Source organism: Corvus hawaiiensis, chromosome 6, assembly GCF_020740725.1.
Source record: "Corvus hawaiiensis isolate bCorHaw1 chromosome 6, bCorHaw1.pri.cur, whole genome shotgun sequence".
Taxonomy (NCBI): domain Eukaryota; kingdom Metazoa; phylum Chordata; class Aves; order Passeriformes; family Corvidae; genus Corvus; species Corvus hawaiiensis.
Genome location: NC_063218.1, coordinates 36,128,910 through 36,151,782, shown reverse-complemented (window position 1 = coordinate 36,151,782; position 22,873 = coordinate 36,128,910). Strand labels below are relative to the sequence as shown.

The 22,873-nt window shown below is 42.2% G+C and overlaps 2 protein-coding genes and 1 long non-coding RNA gene across 4 annotated transcripts in view; 2 read left to right on the top strand and 1 right to left on the bottom strand.

The window, feature by feature from the left end:
• RGS6 (regulator of G protein signaling 6) overlaps window positions 1–3,032 on the bottom strand; it is a 276,484-nt gene extending 273,452 nt beyond the window's left edge. Inside the window, exon 1 of the mRNA XM_048308531.1 lies at window positions 2,946–3,032. The gene's annotated coding sequence lies outside the window, so the exon portion shown is untranslated. The remainder of the gene's footprint in view (window positions 1–2,945) is intronic.
• Window positions 3,033–3,072: 40 nt separating this feature from the next.
• Window positions 3,073–13,233, top strand: LOC125328219. 2 transcript variants are annotated; one of them, XR_007204601.1, is made up of 4 exons: window positions 3,073–3,150; window positions 5,701–5,823; window positions 6,784–7,074; window positions 13,076–13,233. It is a non-coding gene; the product is annotated as an uncharacterized LOC125328219 (long non-coding RNA). The 2 variants fall into 2 exon arrangements; XR_007204600.1 differs by having other exon boundaries at window positions 6,784–13,233.
• A 1,947-nt stretch (window positions 13,234–15,180) lies between these two features.
• LOC125327672 (inositol 1,4,5-trisphosphate receptor-interacting protein-like 1) lies at window positions 15,181–18,182 on the top strand. The gene is made up of 3 exons (XM_048307458.1): window positions 15,181–16,025; window positions 16,062–16,479; window positions 17,508–18,182. The coding sequence occupies exons 1-3, from the start codon at window positions 15,181–15,183 to the stop codon at window positions 18,180–18,182; spliced, it is 1,938 nt and encodes a 645-aa protein (XP_048163415.1).
• Window positions 18,183–22,873: the final 4,691 nt, after the last annotated feature.

Genomic DNA, 22,873 nt, shown 5'->3' with positions numbered 1-22,873 from the left:
GCTGGGGCACTCGGCGCAGCCCCGAAGGAAGGCATGGAGCTGAAGGCAGGCCTTCTATCTCTTGCAGTCTTGGTTATGTGTTGAGTCGCACAATTAAAGTGTTTGGCAAAAGTCCTCCAACTGAAACCAGGAAAGTCTCATCTCTTGGTCACGGTCCTCCAACAGTCAGGATTCCCTAAGTAACATCTGGGCTTTGCACACCGTCATCAATCTTAACAGGCGCCACAACTCCAACAAAACAGCTTGGAGACCCAGCTCTTTCACACAGACCTGTCCCATCGACAAAAGACATTGCCGTTGGTTAGGATGAGTTTCCACAAATTAACTAGGTGAGCAAAGGAGCTTGCATACTTCCTAGGGGAAATCCACCAATTTCTCTATTGGCTGAAATTTTTATTCCTTTTTCTCCAGAAGGCAAGTTAAGCTCACCTTGCCCAAAACTGACCCTCAGGTCTGAGAGTCCTGTGCTGGGATGCACTAGGACAGACCATTGACAGGAGGCACCCACACCCATCTCTGTGCCAAAGTTTGTGAATTTCCAAGGTTTGGTTCCCACACATCAGATTCATTACGGCAGTTGAAACTCTTCACGATGAGGCTGTCAGCTGCACAGGGGAAAGGCTCCCTTACCTACCCGTGTAGCCTGCCATAAAGGCCCTTGTGTGGTGCCTCTGTTCCCTCCATTTCCTAACATCGTGGATCTTATAGAAACTAGGTTTGTATTTCATAAGCCTGCTGATTGACACCAAAAGCTATCATGTTCAGGGATGTCCTGTTATTTTATGGCTATAGTCTGCCCAGCACAATTTCTGGTGATGTCTGTTACACTAAACTGCTGCAGTAATTCAAATGTTAAATTCAAAAGAAAAATTATTTGTGGTTCAACTGTGCATCACTTCCATTTCTACTGGATCCATATCTCCATCTTTACTGTTAGTGGCTACTCCTTCCTTAGTCTTGCAAATGCCAGTTTCTAGCCCGCATAGTTTGTACATGCTTCTTCAAAAAGGTCCTTCATCGACACAGAAGATACATTTCTTTCCCTGTCACACTCAAAATTGCATATTAGTGGCAAAATTCTGCAGTTATGCCTCACACAAGTTCATTGACCCTTATTAGACTTTACAGGGTGTTGATTCAATTGATTTGGTTCAGATTTCAGCTGTGGGAATTTAAATACATCTGTGGCAGGTTAATACATTTTGATCTTGCTGAACCTTCCCTGATTGTTTTGTTCAAAGAAAATGCACCTTTCAAACACCACGGGACATTTTTGGGATACTTTTTTTGAAATAAAAATAATCTAAAAAATATTTCCCCTTTATATCAAGTTTGAATTTAAATTAATTTTCATTCCCTTTGGATTAACCCAAGCATGTTATATATTATTTGCTGCACAGAGTTGTCTGGCAAAGGGAGGAAAGAGAGAATGGCAATCTATGAAATAAAGATTTCTTTTTTTTACAGAGATTTTCTCAGCAAATCATTTTAAATCAGTAGTTATATGGACTTATGCTGGGTTATGACTACATGTAATATCAACGATGAACTATTTCAGTGTCTTAGGTCTGTTCAAGAAGAACTATTTCAAGACTACTCTACACGGTCTTCATTCTCACAGCTCCCTCAAAGGAGTGTGCATGCAGTAGTCAACAAATCTAAGTGCTTAAATATATCAGGTTAACTCAGTCTAAAATGCAAGTTCTACAGAAATGCTCTTTTCAAAGTACAAGATAGATAGAAAATATTTCACATGCGTATTAACACTACAATTCAAAGAAATTACTGATATGTTCCCTGGAAATATATCCAGCCTGAGTATTACCATACTACAGCAGCACACAATGCTGAGAAAGGAAGCTGAATGGAGACATTATAGCAAAAGTGACCTCCATGCTTATTTTAATCATGCTCAGCAGAAGAAATTGTAACCAAAAAGTACAAATAAAAGGAAAGGCAAATGATAAATAAATACAATTTAAATGGTATTTTAGGTTTGGATAATATTTCATGCCTTATTTCTCCATTTTATACTATAATTAAATGAAACTTTGCCTAGTGGCTTCTCTCAAGTAACAACGATTCTTTGGTCCCTTGAAGTAATAAATGGTATGAAGAAAAATGGCATAGCAACATTTTTTACTTTCATGCATTAACTACTAAAATAAATGATACATAATTAAAACCAGATAAAACCAGGCTAGCTTTGTATTTGCATTGATCCTCATGCTGAAAACAATGTAGTCAGACTTGGTTCATCACAGCAATCATTTCTCAGTTTAGCCTCTTTCCCAGCGGGAGAGTCCAGCAGTTTGATGAGTATGATTAGAGATGCAGAAGCAGTTCCGTTTAGATCAGTGGGACATCTCAAGTTGATGTAGAACTACGCACATACAGCAGTGTTTGCAGAAAAAGACTGTGCATCTGAAGCACTGCTTTGCTCACTAAGCACTGGGGAAGAATGCATGGGAAGGGATTGCCATGCATCTTTCTGCCCAGGAGGGCAGAGTTTTATTGTTCCCTTTCCACTGTATTATATGATGAGATCTAAAAGCCAGAAGAGACCACCATGCTCCACACCAGGTATGGAACATTACCTGTCTTTAATGATTAAAACTTAATCATTAAAACTGAAGAACCTGAGCTAGATTTTAATTTTCACTAACATGTCCTATTGAAAATATTTGGTCAGCTTTTCTTTATCCCAGAGACTGATTTCTATGACAAAAACACACCTTTTATAAAATTATCATATCTTCTATTGAAGACTGCAGCGGTAGAAAATTTTCCTGATGCCTAGTAATGTTCTCCCAAAGTTGTATTATCCTCATTGCTGTAAAGAGGTCATTTTATCAGCTTCAAAATGTACAGCTTTCAACCCCTGCATATCGTGGCTGACACTAGAGTTACACATGCTCATAGGGCTTGTGCTAACTCTTACTCACAGCTCAACAGTGGGAGTCTCCAGGGTATTCCAACAGCTTCTTCACATGGTGAAGAGTCACAGTGCAGCATGTTCCCCTGTGATCATCTGAAGAAAGGAGGAGTAGATATCGCTAACTTTCTGCCAGTAGCATCCTCCTCTCCTGGTGCTTGAAAAGCTCGGAAAAGCAGAAGCTGCTGCAGCTGCAGTGGTAGCGGTGCTCTGAGGTAGGGCCAGTGTTTTCCTTTCAGTCTGCAAACCAGCAGCGTTGTTGATCGAATGAGTAAGTGTTACCCCGTAGCACTTACTTCATAAATATTCAGTAGCTGTTAATTACAAGAAAAAATGGAGCTGCTGGCTCGAGGTGGGTGCTGAGACGTCACTAAAGTGGTGCTTTTTCTCATTAAGGCAATAAAGCAGAGTAAGCGTCTCTGTCAGAGGGCATGAAAAAAGCAAAGAGGTTTTCAGAGTTGTTCAAGGCAGGTTCTCTTTTTCATAAAATGTTTAATTTAACGGTGACCTAGTTTTACAACAGCTTTCGTGTCTCGGCTTTTCCTATCTCCTGTCTTAGCCTACATCATTAGAACAGCAGAGCAATAGGCTTTACAGATTTTGTTAAAGCAAACTAAATAAGGCCTTACTGGGTGGATTAATTCTTCTCTCCTGTTTTGTTTCAGGCAGTCGTTATGTTATAGTTTCTTTGTAGTTTTAAAGAAGTTTTAGCACATCTTTTATGGCACCTCTTATAGATTTTCTTTTAAATGTCAGCTCAAAGCCCTTTGCTTACTTTATGGTACATTTTTGAGTATGTATCAGACTGCAGAGGCACTCTTGAATTCCTCAGCCTTCTTACAGAAGGATCCTTTGTTTTGTAAACATTCAATTAACTGTATTAAATTGGTGGCTAGCTTGACTAGCAAATTTGGACATTTACAGGCAGTACAGACTCATGCCAGCTTTCAGCAGGAGCAAGTTGTGGGGTGCCATTAATTTTACTTACCTTACTTCACCCACCAGAAAAAAAAGTTATTGTGCATCCTGTCATTGTGACTAATAAACAGCAGGTCAAGTGATGCTTGTTCTCTTTTTCATTGTGTGCTACATACAGTGCTCTCAGATACTGTTTTATGGTACCCCTCTGTGATTCCTAGCTTGTCTTCATGGAAGTGTTCTTTAAAAACTCCATTAATCTCTAGTGAGTGTGCTGTGTTCCGTATGGATTCAGCAGAAAAAGGGAGCAATTAGAAAAATGACAATTCAGCCATGCAGCTCCAAAACACACCAGGTCTTCGGAAAGATGGTGCTTCCTTCCACCTCCATCTCAGAGATTCTCATGAAATTTTATCCTTCAAGAGTCAAGCATGAGGAGCCTTGCTGTGGCTGAGTCCTTCGTGCATACCCTTTAAGGAAGGAAACACAGCGTAGGAGATGATGCTACATCTGCCAGGTTTATATGAGTGTGAGTGCTTTCTCTACAGGGAGAATTTTCCTGTGGGGATCTCAGCCCACAGAGGTTTCCATTGATCCATGTTAACATGTTTTGCAGAAATTGAACATGTCAGACTGAAAAATGCAAGTAATGTACACTGGCAGTTTCTGAGCAGTGACTTAAACAGTGTCAAGCCCAATGTATACTTCTACACCTACAAGGATCATGCAAGCTAAAAGAACAAAGACAACTTAATAGGAACCATTCAGAGCCAGCATGTACTGGCCTTGTTGAGCTTCACTTAATTCCTCCCTTTGTGCAAAGAGATTTCAGCTGCCTTTGCAAACATGAAATTTGTGCCAGCTCTAATGCTTTTTACATTTTGCGTGACTTATAACAAACTTCTCAGTGACTTGTTATCATCAGGGAAAAAAGCCATGGTGGTGAATTTCAGGAATGGAAGAACTTGTGTCCTGAATCTAGGAAAATCACAAAACCAAAAGCATTGAGAATCTTTTTTTTTTCTTTGATAAAACTAAAGACATCAGAAGAGCATTAGTAGCAGTTCTTCTGTTCATTTTTATCAATAAAGAACACTGTGGGAAAGTAAAATTCATAGTCTTTTTAAATCCTCCTAAGAAAGTCTGGAAGACCCTGTTTGTTTAAAGTATTGAAAAGAGATTTGTGTAAGAAGCTTTGCTTTGCATTGTCTTACCTGGAGTCCCAAAATGGACAAAGAGCAATACACCTAATCAGAAGAGGAGGGACTCCATTCCCTCAGTATCCAGGTTCTTGCTCAAATACAGCAGAGGCATCCTTTTCTCTTCTGCCTTGGCAATCTCACATCTGAACAAGTCAGAGCACTGGCCGAGTGAGGAAATTAGCATCGTCTCATGCTTTCCTGTGTTAAAGAGAGGACTGTAGAGGGGATTTTAAGTTCTTCTGTAACATCTATCAATTGCTAAGATCTCTCCACGTGTTCTTTTTGTTCCTCAGGAGATCAGTTTTTTGATATCTATCAATGTTTATTCTTTTCTGTCCTTTAGTCAAGAACAGCCTTCTGGCTGCACTCCATCCATCTGATCTGAACTTGTAAAGTTTTCCTGAACGTGGCAGACCCTCAACTTCTGCCATGTCAGGTAGCCAAATGTTATGAAAACTCGTGGCACTAAGTGGCAGAAATGTGTGAATGCCCATAGAATTCAGGTTTTCTCCAGCTGGTGTTTACCTGCTGGTCTGGAAAAGCTGCAGAAGTAGTACTTACCTTGAATAAATCGTAACATTCTTGACTTTTTTCTTCTGTGATATTGCAAAAGTTTCCTTTGGACTTTTTTTCTGTTTGAAATAGGCTTTACGATGATTAATTACATAAGCTGTGATGGGAACTGCTGCACGGTGGGAATGAAGAACCTGAAGTGTGGAGGAAGGCATGAAATATGTTTAAAAAAACCCTTAAATCCAGAAAGATGCGGTATGTGCCTTTCATAGCCCTGATCATACTCTTCATATGCTATATCCCTCTCTCACCAGCATTTATCTGTGTCTTATTAAACTATGCATTTTTCACAGCAGAAACTATATCATCTCATGGTTTTGAAAAAGCATTTACCATATGGAAGAAACTGCAAACATCACCATGAACCATGTTTCTTTTCTGTACTTGGATGATTTATAGTACCCACCAACACAGTTCAAGTATTGAAATGCATGTCTCTGTGTTTCTGTATCTATCTATATATGTTCACTTTATGTACACATACATTTCTAAATATAAAATCTTTCTCTAATAGTTACAAAAAATGTGCAGGGTGTTGATGATTTATCTAAATCAGATGGTACCACTTCTCCCTCTTTGGCTAATTTATGTAGCTAAACATCACAGTACATGTTCTGGTTTTGGTAGGGAAGTTTAACATTTGACATGATTTTGGTGAATATTTAGTTACTTCATTTTGTTGGGGTTTTTTCCTATTAACAGCAGTTAAACCTGTACACAGTCAAATATTTCTACATTTTTGCATAAGAAAAGTCCTTAAACTCGCCTTCAAATTCAAGTGACAATTAACATTTATTTATTATATTTATAATAATTTTCATATTATAAATTCATATTTATTATATTTATAATAATTGTCTGCTGCTGAGAAAGTACTGCACAGGGAAGAGATCTGACTGAGTCGGGGTCAGTTGTACAGCGTTCACTAAAATGAGTGGGCAGCAGAAGGACTCAAAAAACATGTATTAGCCTAGGAAACCTGATTTTTCTAGGCTCACAAGTAGGGACAGTGGGAAAAGAAACTTGGAGATTCAAAGCTGGATCATAACCTCAGATGCTCATAGCTGTGACAAGAAGAATCCTTCTCTCTCTTTGCTGGGCACAAGAAGACCATAAGAGAGTTTGTCTCACTGGAGTGCTGTCATCCTGTCCTAGGTTTGTGAATCTCCCTTCCCGACAAAGCCAGGAATCCAGATGCCAGTTTTGCAAATCTCAGCAGTGTGAAATATGAGATGGATCCCAGAGCTCTCTTCTGGTCTCATCTTCCTCCTCTCCAGCCAGAACAACTCCACCACCAGCTCTCTCCTTGAAACACAGTCCTTACTTCAATGCAGAGCCTGTTAACTATGACAGTAAAGAGACTGATACAACCCAATTCAATTAAAACCCATTTCAAACTGGTCTGCTCTATTAAACTAGAATGTGAGAACAAAACACTTGCACAAGGTATAATTCAAAATCATGCATGGGGCTTATTTAAAAAAAATATGAGTTTAATTATTTTTTCCCGTAATTATCCAAGAAACTGCTTTAAATCTGCATTGCCATTAACGACTCCACAAAGCTTTAAAAGATGTAATACACATCATGTCAGGATCTCAAAATGCCTTATAAATTATAATGAAACAGTGAATCCTCAAATCTACTTTCAAGTAAATAACTATGGCAGGCACAGTTGAGAATCTTCCATCTTCAACTGCTTGGGCTGCAGTGTTTCACTTTATGGATCAGCAAAAGGCTGGATTCTTATTTTCTTTTTTCTTTTATTTTTAATGTTTCAGCAAAATCAGTTTAACTGGCTTCAAGCAGATTTGATGAAAAAAGGCTTTTGCCCATGTTAAATATATTTTTATAACTGAATGCCCATGTTTGAGACTATTGTTAAAAATGTATCAGGGAGATGGGCCTTGGTGACAACGATATGCTATTCTGTGAAAATCTGCCCAAATTTTGACAAGTTACAAATTCTGAAATTTTAAACTTGTTACTGCTTACATTCTTAGAGACTGAAGGCTAAATTCCTCAGAAGCTGATTGCAGTGATGCACATTCAGAATAGTATAGTTAATTTTAACTGTGTAAATTATTCAGTAGAATGTGGGGGTCTGCTTCTTATCAATTTGTAGCCTAGGAGGCGACTGAAAATCACTGTGTCTGTCTCATCGCTCAGGGTAGGCTCAACTATACCTCAGTTTACAAGTCCTTGCCGACATTCAGTGCTGGAGATGCCATAGACACTCCAGGAAATTTATTCTACTATTTAGTGAAATATTATCTGTAGAAGGTTCCATCTTGATATTGAAGATGAATCTCATGTTAAAACAGGAGCCCATTATTTCTTGTCCTCCATCATAGATGTAGAAAGCAGATTACCACTGTTCTCTTTGGAGCAGAATTTCACATTTTTAAAGTCTTTTAGCCATTTTTCCATGTCAGATTAGGCACTATCACTTTTATTCCCTTACAGCCTGTTTTTTCAATGCCTCACCACTCTGATTGCCCTCCTCTGGACCACCTCCAGCTGTTTCACATTTTTGTTGTGTCCACAAGTGTACACATCACTTTTGCTGATGCCTCACCAGTGCTGAGCAGAGCACTCTGCACCTGCAAAGACAGCCCAGGGCAGCATCCTCCTGTTTTGCACTAGCCCAGCATTATTTCATTCTGTTGAATTTGTGTTGTAGGAAGCCTGCTAAGTATTTGCCCACAGAATTGCTTTGAAAAGAGTTCCTTTCTGTCCTGTGTTTCTGCAATTTCTTGTTCCTGTCTGAATGTAGCTCTTATTCATCATGAATGCTACCCACATTTTAAGATCATACCTGCAGTTTATCAAGATCACTGTATTTTATTCATCTCCTCTACAATACTTGCAGTCTCTTGCTGCTTGACATTATCTTCAAATTTAATAATGATTCTTTTTGTGTCATCACCCAACTCATTAATAAATACTACCAGACCTATAGCAATCCTCTGTGGACCTTCATGGAACGCATCCTTACATTTTGACAATGAAGTATTTGTAGCTGTTTGAGCATGGTCTGCTAATGCGACTCAGCACATATTTTCAGTACAAATATTTACAAGTTCGCAATTTACCTTCTGCAAAATAGTTGTTTAAAACTCAGTCTTTCTTCTTCTTTTTTTTTAAATCTTTTTTTCCAGGAAATTTTTTTATTAAAATACTAACAGAACTCAGACTTTGAAGGAGATTGAGGAGAGGTAAATCAAATTTCATGTCTCATTCAAATACATAATTGTGGGAAATATCCTGAGGTGCACTTTTATTAGTATTCACAGAAGATGGTCACTCTGTTAGATACTGCCCATCTCTCACTGCCCTCCCTCCCAAAGCCTTTTTCAAACTTAGCTCAGCAGCTGATGGCAATAACATATGGGAAAGCGTAAGTATTGGAGTATGGAGAAAGAAAGTCCTTAGTACTCCATTGAGCCATCTTGCTCTGAGTAAAATCTTTGTATTTGCAGTGACTTGGAGATCTTATGCTAAGTTTTGCTCCTTTGAATCACATGTCCAAATGAATAATACCCATCATGACAGGGAGAACATATTTAGAAAAGGGTCACAGATCAGCTCATGTGGTTGTGAGCTATAATTTACCCACACAAGCTAAAAAAACAGTTCTATTCACCCTGTTATAATCAGCTGGTCCTCTTCATCCTTTCAGAATATAAAAGAAAATCTCTCTCCTCCTAGATGCTCAACCATTCTGTTTTTGGAAAAATCAGGAAAACCTGGAAGTATTTCTGGTGTCTCTACCTCTTGAGCAGGCTGAGTATTGCTTCTGCATGTCTGATACATTGACTTTCCAAACTGCATAGTTCAAGCACAGTACCACAAATAAAAAGTGTAGCAACTACCTTTGGAGATACAGCCTAGCTGGGAGCTCACTTGTCGCCTTGAAACAACAGCCAAGCTTCTGTTCTTTATTAGATCTCATGCTTTTTTTTGCTTTGTAACTCTGAAAGATCTCAATGACGATAAAATTTTACCATCCTGTCCACATCTACAAGGAGCTGTGTGTTCACCCAGTACTACCCTTGTGGATGTAGCCTCCAACAATCAGTCCAACTCACAGTCCACCAAGGCAAGGAGCACAAGTTCAGTGTACACCTTATCTAACACAGCCATCTGCTACCAAAATGCTCTCTTCACCCAAGGCCTGGCCACACACATTCCTTGCGCTTCCATCAGATGATCTAGTGGCCACGCAGCTACAGGACAGGTCCATTTGGCTGGCAGATGCCATAGAAAACAAAGGTAATAAATGAATATGACTGCAGCTGGAACAGGGGACCAAGACTGCATTTGAAACTGGCTACTAGGTTTTAGCTCATTTAGATGCAACTCAAACATCTACCTCTGCCTTCTCTCTACATATTTATCTCCTTCCTGCCCCCTCCATGCATAAACCCCTGCCCACATGTTTTAAGTTACCTTTTAAAAATTATTTTCAGCAGTTTTCATTTTTCATCTACAGTTTAAAATCCTATACCACATGACAAAACCCAGCCTTGGTTCTGCACTGCCATCCCTGGCAATGCATCTTTTGAAAACAGAGGCACTTGTTTGGTCTTTGCTAGACCAGTGTGTATGTTAATCTTCCAGTCAATTTCATAGTAATTTACATTATCAGAAATTAATTTCAAACAAAGGTAAAAATACTCTTCTCATTCTCCAGCTCAGCCTTGAAGGACTATATTGTATGATGGGGATGGTTCACAGACCCAGCTAGTAGGACTTCTCTCCTACATGAAGTGACTGATTCACCTCATGACCTCTGATGGGCATAATGTTCTCCTCTAAGACAATTTCCCAGACTTCCTCTATAGTCACCTGGGGACAATTAATTCACCTATTTTAGATCCAGATTTGATGACAGGATATATTGCCCTCTGGAGCTGACACTATCTCTTCCTTCTTTTGGTGAGAGTCTGGACAACCAGCTCAGACCAGCTGTTAAAGGATTGGAGCTGGGAGAGAAGAAACTCAGATGATGGGAGAAGAAACTCAGAGACTTGTGCCTACAAAGCATTCTGAACTCACATTGAAGTTTTTCACAAACCACTACCCTTTAGAATTGTTTCCTAAACATGAGAAGATACCAAGCATAAAAAGACTGGGCTGAACCATGTACACCTAGCTCTTGGGGGATTAAACCTTCTTTTTTGATATTTGATGACCTATCCTGTTACATATTTTTAAAAGAAAATTGTAAAAATTATGAAGGAAAATGCAAAAATATCCCAATATTGCAACATCCTTATAGATGTCATGTAGGAGATATCAAGAAATCCAAGGTTTCTAGCTTTGCAGTCACCACTAAAATAAGACTATGAGGCCAGCAGTTTAGTGCATGACATATGCAGCAACATGAGTACATTTTTCCAAGTAGGAAAAATTAGGACCAGCTTCAGAGATACTTCTTGCACACAGCATTGGCTGCAGGCTTAGTCTACCAGTGATACCAAACTACTTTTCTCTGTGACCGACCCTGCAGATGAGAGTTTTCAGTGCCTGTACACTGCATTGCCAGTTACAACCACTGGACTATAAAAGGAGCTTCCAAAAAGTAAAACTGATAGCCACAAAGAAAACATGAGAGATGAAAACACAACTGAGAGAGACTAATAAAACTTCAGTTTCCATCTTCCTGACTCATTCACTTGCTGCCTTGGGCCATCCTTTCATGGTTACAATATAATTCACTGTAGAGCAATATCTACCTAGTGTTCACCAGAAAAGTTGTTTTTTCACCACTGTAGTGTCTAAACCCTGTATAAGACCAACATTTAAAAATATTTGTATGCAGGTCTTGAAGTTTTAGCTATTGCAGTTTAAGAAGAAAATTTTGGCAATATTTTAGCAGCCTGCTTTATCAGTGAGTTTCAAATAGTTGGAGATTATCTGGTTTTAATATAGCATCTAGACGCATCTCCACGGTGAAAGCATTTTTGGTCCAAGCCAGATTAAGGTTTTAAACAGCCTTAGGCAGGGAAAAATACCATGGGGGGATATAGAGGCCATGGGAATGTTCTGTAGTCTTAAACCACCCCTTCTCTATTTATGCACAAATTTATGCAGAGAACACTTCTACAGCAACTGCTGAAAAATATCCAGAGCCAGTGAAAAAGAATGGAGAGTAAAATACTCTTTTGAGAAGTGTTATGCCATCTGGTTGTTGCAATACATGTAAATACCACTCCTTTAGAAAAAATTCCTGGAGTATCACAGGCTTTACTCAGTCTCTTCTTCCTTCAGTGCTTCTGCCTTAGTTTTAACAGGTACTACAAATTCTGGAAATATATATGTATGTAGGCTATCAGCATCTTCCATTTTGCACAATTTCATTCTTAAGAAGAAAATTGCAATGTCTCTTTTGTAAGAAATTAGCATCCCTACTTAAACCTGTTCTGTCACAGATCCGGGACATTGCATGTAGGCTGCTGTTTACTGCAATTAAAACTCTCCAGAAATAAAGACCACAACTAATTTTGTGTTCTGTCATTCTATCTTTCTATCTTTTGTGTTCTCATTCTTTCTTTGGGAAGCAAATGCAATGCTGTTTGCCATAATTTTTTCCTTTTGTTTTTCAAAAGCAGATAGTTCTGTTCTTAATTAAGTCTCTTAATTGAAGCTCAGTCTGAATGACACCATTCATTCATTCATTCATTCATTCATTCATTCATTCTCTATTGCCATGATACCCCTGCTCTCCTCAGATATTACCCTGTTCATGTGCCCTCCCATCCCCACTCCCCATCACCAAGGAGTGGCTCTGACCCTCCATACCTCGATAAAAGCATGGACTGCCATTCCTGACACTCCTATACATCATGTCAGGACTTCAGACAGACCACAGGATGGTGGCACAGCACCACCTTTGCTTTTCTGTTCATCAGACACCATAATAAATGTGGGAAAGTTCAGATAAAAGGAGATCCCTTGAACACTTTTGTTTGCTGTGTGAAGTGCTCAGATTTTCAACCGTCATATTCTCATTCTTGCCACAACTGTGGCACCCATGTCCAGTAAGTTATTTCTTTCATAAAGTTAGCATGGAATGATGCATTTCTCTGAAAAGAAATGGGAAGATGTACATCACATTTGCAGGAAAACTGCTAACTCTGCTGCTGATGTGGCAAGAAAATAACACATGTTTCAAGTCTGGCTCTAGAAAAGCTTACACATTGATTATCTTTACAGTCCAGAAATTGTAACATTCCTTAACACAGATTTGGGTCTAGGTCTGCAGAATTCATATTCTGAATTCAGAATGCATAGTTCATATATGAACTATGGCTCATAAATACAAAGTAAATAAATGCAGTAAATACATCATAGAGAAATACAGTTCATAACCACAAAATTCATAGTTTCTATTCCCCCTCACCAAATTACTATGTTCTGTCTGCAATGCTCATTTGTACAGAACAATCCTGAAGAGGCCGTAGCAAGGACCCTGGAACCAAAGATTCACGTTACCACCTGGACACTGAATGCCCTCCATATTTGAGAGAGTCTGTTCCCTCAGGGGGTTGCTGCTGCTCCCTCTGGGAGCTTCCCTCGGTACAAAGCTCCCAATAAATGTTGTGCTAGAACAAACATTGTGTCTGTGAGTGCTTGTGCATCACTTTGTCAGGAATTGTGGGCAGAGGGTGCTGCAGCAGAACTGCATTTTTCAGCAGAACTGATGCTCTGGTGGCCTCTGGCTTCTCTGATGCTGTAAATAAGACTCTCTCACTTGTCCTGGGGCAGTTGGGAAAATTTGTCACCCCTTAGAGCTGTGCACAACTGATGAATTGTCCCGTACAGCACATGGTGCAGACAACCCTGGACGAGATATATGTGGCCTGGGGATCCATGCTCAGAAATGGCTTGAAGCAGCGGCAGGTATGGGCTCTTGTTCTATTCCACGTCCTGCTCTTAGGGCTCTGCTGTTGCCTCAAGAAACAGAGTTGTCAGGATGTCAGCAGCAGTTAGAAGAAGAGCACCAGCAGTGACATTGTAATCTTGGATTGGGGAATTCAGAGGACCTGAGAAACAGACCTGATCCAGGAAAAGCCAAGTAGTTAAAGCTGAGCCACACTCATCCTCACCATCCATCTTAGAAACAGTGCCACCGGAAAAGCCCCTCAGGAGTTAGCAATTGGAGATTCTTTAATGACAGGTGCCACAGCACCTGTTCACCATCCAAGAGATTTCTCCAAGTTAGTTTGCTGCCCAGCAGGAGCTCACACACATGACATCACTGAGAGGATATGAAGCTTGCTAAACCCTCGAGGTTATCATCCACTCTTACTCTGCAATGCAGGCTCTGATGATACTGTGGTAAGGCAACTTAGAAACATCAGAGACTGTAGAGTCCATGAAGACATGATAACTACAGGCCATATTTTCCCCTAACCTCCAAGTGAAAGGGATAAGGGGGTCGGGAAGGAGAAGATGAACTGAACAGAAAATGCCTGGCTGCATAGGTAGTAGTCAAGGCTTTGGCTTCTGTGAATACAGATGTACCTTCAAGCAGCTGTTGGGAGCGGAGGGCATTCACCTGGCCTCATACTACAGGCAAAAAGAGGGGAGGATGTGGGACTCAGCAAGGAAAGGGAAATCCTTGTGCAGCAGAGTCCTCCTCTCAATGGTCTCCCTGGTGCAGCAGCCACTGAAGACCATGGTGGCTATAAAGATGATTTTTGCTCCATGTTCCCTTTGCACTCTCAGGCCATGCTGGCCATTTCACATGGGCTCTGAAACTCCCTGGCAGCTCTGGCTGGGCAGGGACCAAGCAAGAGGCACCACTGCTGTGAGTCCTTGGGTTAACTGGGGAGACAGTGAAGATTCTGCTCATCCCAGACACTCTCCAGGGCCTTGGTGCCACAGAAATGAACTTGTTGGACATGCGGGACACCGTGCTCTGTCGGCTGTGGGAGTTACCCACTGGAAATCACCCCCCGCACCTGCTCATCACCCCTGGGAAACATTTCTTTGGAGTCAAGGTTCTCTCACAGTGTCACAGCAGGAACAGAGATCCTGCCATGGTGCCATCCATGCCACCACTAGGATATTCACCACTATGCACCATGGGGTGTCACTTAGGTCCCAAGAGCACCCCCACAAGCACAGAGGTCAGCACCAAGGGAACCAGTTCCATCTCACAGCAGGAGATTTACACAAACAAAGCATTCATGGGTCATGTCACCCAATTTCATAGTTGAAAAGGGTTGGGGGCGCTTCTGCCTGTTTTGTCAAGGGAATCCCTGGGGGTCGATTATGACCCGTGGATCTGCCCTTCACTTGTATCAGGTCTTTGGTTGCCTGGGGCCCTTATGAGTCACTGAGCTGAGGCAGAGATGGAGGGCGGGGCTGGCCTGGTTGTGATGCACTCCGGCACATGTGACATTACAGGACAAGTGTTACAATGGGGGCAGCTAGAAACAGAACCAGCAGGTAACATTGCCCCAGTACAGCCTCGGCAAGTGGTGAGCGTGCACACAGACAGGACGCTGTGCTGAGCACTGAATGAGGGCCAGGGCAGAAATGCGAGTACCCGGGGAGCTGGTTCTCACCAGGCATCCAGAGCCCAGTCCCTCTCAGGAGTGCCTTTGGCAGGTCCTGCTGCTGGGGCAGTGGCACAGGCTTCACAGCCTGCCAGCTGCCTGGCCCCCTCTTTCCTGCCTTCAGATCCCTGGGGCTCCTGTCCCCACTTCCCTTATCAGCACCTCCCCCCCATCCCCACTCAACCCCTTCTCACCTCCTCAGGCCATGGTTACCATTACATTCCTTCTCTTGCTTGTGCAAGGCCTCATCCAGTACCCGCGGGAGGCTGGGGATGGGCTGGATGAGGCCACCCGGGAGTGCATGAAGCAGCGTGCTGAGTATCTGGACCAGGAGATGACTCGGCTGATTCAGGAGCTGGAGCAGAAGACCCCAGAGCAGAGTGGTGGGTCCTGGGGAGCCCTGCTTGTGTGGCAGTTCTGGGCTGTTCTTGGAATCCTCGTCCTTCTCTTAGCGCTGTGGTTTGGACTCAAGAATATTAGATGTGATCCAGACAACAGTGGCCAGAAGGAGAGGACCAGCAGCAACTTGGAGGAGGAAGAAGAAGGAAACAATGTTGTTGCAAAGAAAGAAATAGAAAGCAATGATGCAAATGTGGAAGAAGACAATAATGATGGAAATGAAGAAGGCAGCAATGTTGATGCAAAGAGAGAAAGCAATGTTGGAAATGAACAAAAAGAAGGCTATGATGATGCAAATGAAGAAGTAAACAACGATGAGAAGGTGGAGGAAGTCAATGCTGTTGGAAATGAAGAAGACAGACACAATGCAAATGAAGAAGATGATGCCCACAATGTTAAAAGTAACCTTGGAAGCCTTTTAGAGGAGTTCATGCAGTTGCCTGTTCTGGACCTGGACAAAAGTTGCTCACTGGTAACTGACCCAATGGACAAACTCACACACATCTTTGGACAAGGCTTGTCAAACAGTTTCTACCCAGTGCCACAGCAAGCCATTGGAGTGGGCAGCGCCTTTGAAGGCTGGAGTCCCCAAGCAGAAGATGTTGTGTACCGTGTGCTTGTACCCCTGAGTGCCCCTCCAGGACATGCCTTCCACCTGGAGCTGGACACTGCAGGGATGCCGCAGAGGAACTTCTATGTCCATGTGGAGCTGCTGTGCACCTGCACGAGGGAGCATCTGGGGGACAACCTGCTATGTTTCCTCCACCACCCTGAGGAGGAGCTGAGAAGGAAACATGACCCCAGCCTCCTGCACACCCTCTGCACTGGCTCCTATCTAGATGTGGAGAAAACTGTCCACTGGTTCTATCGATTCGTGACAGTAGCCTGGTTGCTTCTGTGTCAGAGACTGAAATATTATATTTTATGACTTAAACATTTTCTTAAAGGACTGTTAAAACTGTATTACAAAAGCTGAAGACTCCCACACCCTGAATGGGGCCCTGCAGCCTGACACTGCTCGCTGATGAAGATAAGATAAAGTAACAACTCAGGGCTGGGGACATTCACTGAGCACAGGCTTAACACCTCCAAGATGAGGACCACAGCCCCAGGGCTATCAGCTACCAGGCTCACACAGACCCTCCCACCAAGGGGTGGAGGGAGGAGAGGCTTTGGGTATCTTGGAAAAGCCTCTGGTCAGAGGCGCAGTGACTGCCTATCCTCCACTGTGCAGAGGAGCCCAGCTGAGGGGTCCTCACCGGGGGGAGAAGCTTATCCACAGCAGAAGGGGTGACATGGCCCATCACAGGGGCCCCCTCAAAGGGGTCCCCAGACCCTGCACCAGAGCACCAGAGATGATGCAACAGACCCTCAGTGTTGCAAGGGTGTCAAGCTAGCCCCTGCAAGAGAGGCACGTGGGCTTTCCCACCTGGCCCAAAGTGTATATTAATCCATGGAGTTCTGCACTCTTTGGCGTGTGGCGGCGTGTGGCAGCGTGTGGCAGCATGTGGCGGCGTGTGGCGGTGTGTGGCGGTGTGTGGCAGCGTGTGGCAGCGTGTGGTGGCGTGTGGCAGCGTGTGGTGTGGCAGCATGTAGCGGCATGGCCACAGCGGCGACAGGGCACCCTCACCACCAGCAGACCAGATGGAGGGGAGCAACGAGATGTCGTTGGGACCCTCAGATGGGTGATATGCTTCCACCTAACCCCAGTCACCTCTCCCTGTCGCCCCACCCCCCACGCACACTTCTTTTTCTTTCTCTCTTTCTTTTCTCTTCCCTTCTCTTTGCCTCTTTTACTATTAAATAAAATACATCAATTTTTTGGCACCAACATCTAACCTCGTTTGGTTTTAATCACATTTCTGGGAATATTTTGAACCTTCTAAGTTCTTTCCGGTTTATGCACAGAGACTTAGCTTGCTTTGCTTTTCCGGGTCTAAACCGGATCATAACATTCTGCCTCAGACCTGCCACTGGCGTTTAATGCTGCAGCCCTCCGGGCGCTCCTGTAAATTTCAGCTAAGCAAAGACAAGGAAAGCTTCATGGTTGAGATGAACTTTGGGGTGAGGCAAGGAGACTCAGATATCTTTGTGGGCAGCCAGCCTACAGAAGCAGGCATCCCAAGCACAACATGGCTTGAGACTTACACAGTGGCAGAGGCAAAATTCTTCAGGCACATTTCCAGGCAGGCCCCCCATGACAGCTGGCACTGCAAGTGCCTGCCGCTCCTCACCCGCATCCTGGTGGGTGTAGGTTTTTCCAGCTATAGCTTGAAGACTGTGGTGATGCACCTCCTGAGCACCGTACCCCTGACACAGTGGCGCAGGAGGGATTTCTGGCAGCGCCTGGTGGATATCCTGAAGTACCTTCGCTGCTCACTGGAGACAAAACAACTTAACTACTTCGTTGTAGGCAATGAGAAGTTTCCTATGGAGATCAGTTTCCCCTCAGAATTCTGTGTGGCTGAACCACTCAACCTCTTTCAGCACCTGGCGAGCAATCCGGATGCCCACATGAAGGCAAGGCGTGAGTACATTCACCTGCTACATCGGCTCAAGCAACTTCTGATCTGTGGCCATTGAAAGAGATCCTCATGCACAGAGCTGTTGACAGATGCTGTATATATATCAATGTCCTGTAGTTAGTGCACTTACTGTATGTATTAATACCCTGTAATTAGTGCGTTTCCTATATATATTAAGACCCTCTAGTTAGTGCATTTAGTGTATATATTATTACCCTCTAGTGTATTCAGCAAGCCTGAACCTTTGTTATTACTTCAATAAACTGTACTATTCCAGTATCTGGATTGTACAAGTTCTTGAATTCGACCAGGCCTGTAGTATTGGTAAATTGCACTAGTTGTAAATTTGTGGCTGACTGGGAGTAGAGACTTTTATTAATAAGTGTTTTTGAACAAAGGCACACAATTCTCACTCCACATTGCTTATAGCCTGTCATAGGGCAGGCTCTCCTGCTCTCCCAGGCACACAAGCCCAAGAGTACTTGACACAGCTGTCTTGTCTGCCTCAAGCAGGGGAGATGGATACCTTACCCAGCACTTTGGACAAATGTGGTAACTCAGTCTGTGAAGTTTTTGATGGTCTGGCTACAAAGAGTACAGCATGGGCAAGACCATAACATACAGAGATAAATCTAAAGGTCTTGTTTTTCCAGAGCATACACTAAACCCTTACAGCATACATTCCTTTTAACGATAGAAGTAAGGCAATATGTTCTCTCCTACCACCAACTCTTCTTCTCTCCTTGCTTTTGACAGAAAAATATCTGGATTGTAATCTGAGAGATGACACATTGTTACAAACAAGGATTATGAAAGAATTCAGCCAAAGAAAATATCAAAGGCTACTTTTCTGTAATAAGAACAGAAAAAGAAGGGTAGAAAAATACTCATATGACCCTTTTCTCATCCTCTGCCCTTCCATCTACTGGATGAATTGAGAAATTATGTGGAGAGATGACTCCAAGCACCATGATGCAGGAGGGCTCTCTGTGAACAATGGTGAATTTTATGTTTTATAGCACAAAGAACAACTCAGTAAAAAGTACCTGAAATTCTGTAGAATACTGACATAGAGTCCGGTCATTCTGTTTTGGTTCACTTCAGAGATGCTTCTTGTTCAAGTCCTTTCACTGGCAGGAATAAATATCGTCAGCATGTAGCCTCAGCTCTCACCAGTTATCAAAAGACTACTTCTGGGATGGACTGATTTTATGGGCTTTTGACTCCAAGGGGACAGTCACTGGGACATCTCAAGATGATAAAGTGCTAGAGATGAAGATCCTCCCCTGTAGAGCATCAGTCTCAGCCTCTGTAGAAATATGAGTAGAACCACAGGCAGCATCTGCCAAGCTCATCCTCCTCTCATGTCAGCAGAGAGTTGCTCACTAAAGCACGCCCTAAAAGCAAGAAATCAATAATTAGAAGTACGCCAAACCTCCTATGTGTTTTCACAGCTAAATTGGAATTAGGACCTTAAGCCTTTCAAACTCATGCCTTCCTGTGAATAGCAAGAGAAGGGAAATTTTTTAAGCAGACTCCAAATCACCCAACACACTGTTTAGTAATAATTTCCAGAGCTTTCAAAGAGGATGGATCCTGATACAACCTTGCTGGTCACAACATCAGTTGTGGTCATGCAATTACTTAAATGCTCCAAGGAAAGCAACTGGAACTGTGTCAGTGATTGCTGGTCTTGAACTCCACAAACCTCCTGAAGACAGGTTACTTATGATATAGATAAAAGTATCCCCTTCTCTCTTATTTTTTCACTTGTTCACTTGTTGTCCTCCCTGTTCTTTCAGCACTCCCCTGTTACTGCACTCAGGAAGCTTGTGCAGGACTCATAGGGACTTCCTCTCTATTATTTGGCATAGTGCAGATGATATACACTGTAACTCACCTCCTCAGTAAAATATACAGACTTCACCTTCTCCATCTATTATCATAGGGAAATCTTGCCATTCTTCAAACTGTTTTTATTACCTGTTTTGAAGGCATTCTATGTTTCACAGATATATTTTGATGGGTAGCCAGAATTGAGGGCTGCATCCTGGGAGAAGATGAGGTATTTTCCAGTGGCAGCTGTATTCCTCACCCTCCTGGGGCAGTGGCTGTGTTTTCTGCTAGTTAATATTCCAAAAACCTTTCAGAATGTGATTTTCTTTTTGGTTCCCAGTCCCTGGCTTCCCAGCCTCAGCAGGAGTTTTCTCTACCAGATATAGGGAGAAGCCTGGGAGCAGATAAGATGGGGCCACAAGAAAAAAGGACTTCAGAGTCAGGAGCAGCAGTGCCACATCCCCTCCTCGCTGTGCTGTAGCTCCTCCAGAGATGCCACAGCCCTGGGACATTGGCCAAAATTGCACTTACCTTGCAGAGACTGGCAAACCCCGCACATTTCCTGACCCAATTGAGAACATCAGCAGCTCCACCTGCCAAAAAGCAGCATGCAAGTGTTTGGCTGTTGATATGAGCCCTCCACTACTGGAACTGAATCTCTGTGGCCTGAATATTGCAAACCAGCATGAGACTCCTTGTGTCTAAAGAGAAAGGGGTTAAATGATTGGTAATGGAAACACACTGGCATCCTCCCCATTAACCGTTTTGGGGATGAATAAATGCATCCACTCCCAGAAAAGCTGCAATTAACTATTTCTGAAACTATTTCCCTTCTTTATATATCAACAGGAAAATAGGTTTTCTCTCTTTGATATGATTAGGTGAGCATTCTAATTTGTAATGTCACAGAAAGACATATCTTAGAATAAAACTTCAGTGTCCCATACTGTGCTAGATTTGTGAAGAAATAGATTTTCAAAATAACTTTTCATGCTTTTCTTTCATAATGGGTGGGAATATTTCTTTAGTACTTCAAGTAGCTGGGGAGAGGAAAACCCTATGAAAACCCTATCCCTCTTTTCCCTTCAGGGCCCCCAAATCCCATCCAAAAAAGGTAAGTATAAAACCATCAGAAATAAAGATCCATTTTCTAACATGCTTTATTACTTATAAGGACAGACCAGTTATCTTTCCCTTGAATTTATTTGGGGTTAATTAAACACAGCATGTATTAGACATTATGTCTCTTTCTTACCACTCTTCTAGAGAATCTAAAAACTGGAATACACATGTATTCTGCTCTGATCTTTCGTGGACAACATATCAAAAAATAGGTTCTCAGGGAGAGCAATAGAACCTAAAAGATCAGAGAATCATTTCTTAAGGTTCCAGTTCTTACAGGAGCTTGCAAAACCTGTCTCACCATACACCCATCCAGAAGGCAGGCTGGGAACCTGCCATCAGCCTTACTCTTGCTCTGATTCAACGCTGCTTTGACATTTTGCAAAACGTTGAGCTGAAAGAAACTAAACTTGCTTTTCTGCTTGCTGAAGATGTATCAACAGTGTGTTGTCATAGTAAACTAAGGGTGAGAAATGTCTGCATTCTTATCTCACAGACATCATTCATCTGGAGTATATCTCCATATTCTTGAAGTACAAGAATGCACTTTAAAACAGAACAAGAGGAAAGAACGTAACCAATCAGGAACACTATAAGATGACCTGATTACAAAAGGAGCATCTTAACCCAACTCTGGTCCAAGGAGAGAACAGACTTATGGCCCAAATCAAATGCAGCAGCAGCAACAGGTGAGATTCCACTGTGGCATTTGGCTGAAGCAGTGTGAACTGGGAAATACAAGCTGGCCAAGGAAATACAAGCTGATGACTGTCCTGATACGTATCACCTTGCCCAAATGAAAGGCTCATTAACCCCAACAAGAAATAACTGAAGATTTTTTAATTTACTCCAAGTGTATGCACCAGAGGAGTGGCTCGAGGACTGGGTGTGTTTGATTTTCATTCAGGAAAGGAAGACACAAGTATGGGCAATTGTTATGGCTGGTAACTATTAATTGTGATTTTTGCAAAGATGTAAGCCCCCGTGCTTCAGGGAAAAGCCTTTGCCCTCAGCTGTTGCTACTGGTCAGAGCTGCAGGGTCTCATCATGCTCACAGTGACTTGGCCCTATGAAACTGGGCCCTTCCCAGGCACAGCAGGCAGACCTAGTGCCACACCTCTCCAAACCCAGTCCCTGCAATGCAGATACATGCAGGTACACACTCTGTCTACTTTCTTGTCCTATTCAAGGCCTGCAAGAGTCATGATGCAAGCACTCAATAAATACTTAATAATAGTGATAAAAATTGCTCTAACAGGCACAGTATTGAACATCAATATTGGAGATAACATCTCTCCAAAACTGGAACTGCAGAAAAAAAGGTAGATATTGTCACTGACCAAAATCCCCTTAGCCTGATGATAGAGTTTTGTATGGAGGATGTGCTGAGTAACTGTTTAAATGTCAAACTTACGCAACGTGAGCTTGGTGCCAGACAGCACTGTGTGGAATACTCGGGTCACCAGTGGTTTTGGCCATCTCTGTTAAAAGCAGAACTGGTAATTTAAACAGTTCTGTATTTTTTCCTAACTTGGTTTTAATAACTAAAGCCCTTCAGAACATAATTAATGTTTATATATCCACTCTTGAGAGCAAATTAATCAGTTCCTCAGAAAGACCATTAAGTTTTTTGCCTCTGTGCATTGTAACCAATTATGGATCCAAGATTCACAGCTATTAGCTTCACCTAGAAATTCAGAAGTTGTCAATATATGAATTGCAATTTAATAAAGAACAAAAGATGGACAAATTAATTCGGATGGAATAAGAAATGAATTTTGATGAAGTATT

What these genes read in the sequence shown, in the direction of transcription:
- LOC125327672 (XM_048307458.1), top strand. Translation starts at nt 15,181, where the DNA reads ATGCGAGTACCCGGGGAGCTGGTTCTCACCAGGCATCCAGAGCCCAGT. An exon ending in CTTGGAAGCCTTTTAGAGGA is followed by an intron (nt 16,026 to 16,061) that starts GTTCATGCAGTT and finishes CCTGGACAAAAG; the next exon opens with TTGCTCACTGGTAACTGACC. An exon ending in GGTTCTATCGATTCGTGACA is followed by an intron (nt 16,480 to 17,507) that starts GTAGCCTGGTTG and finishes GTTTATGCACAG; the next exon opens with AGACTTAGCTTGCTTTGCTT.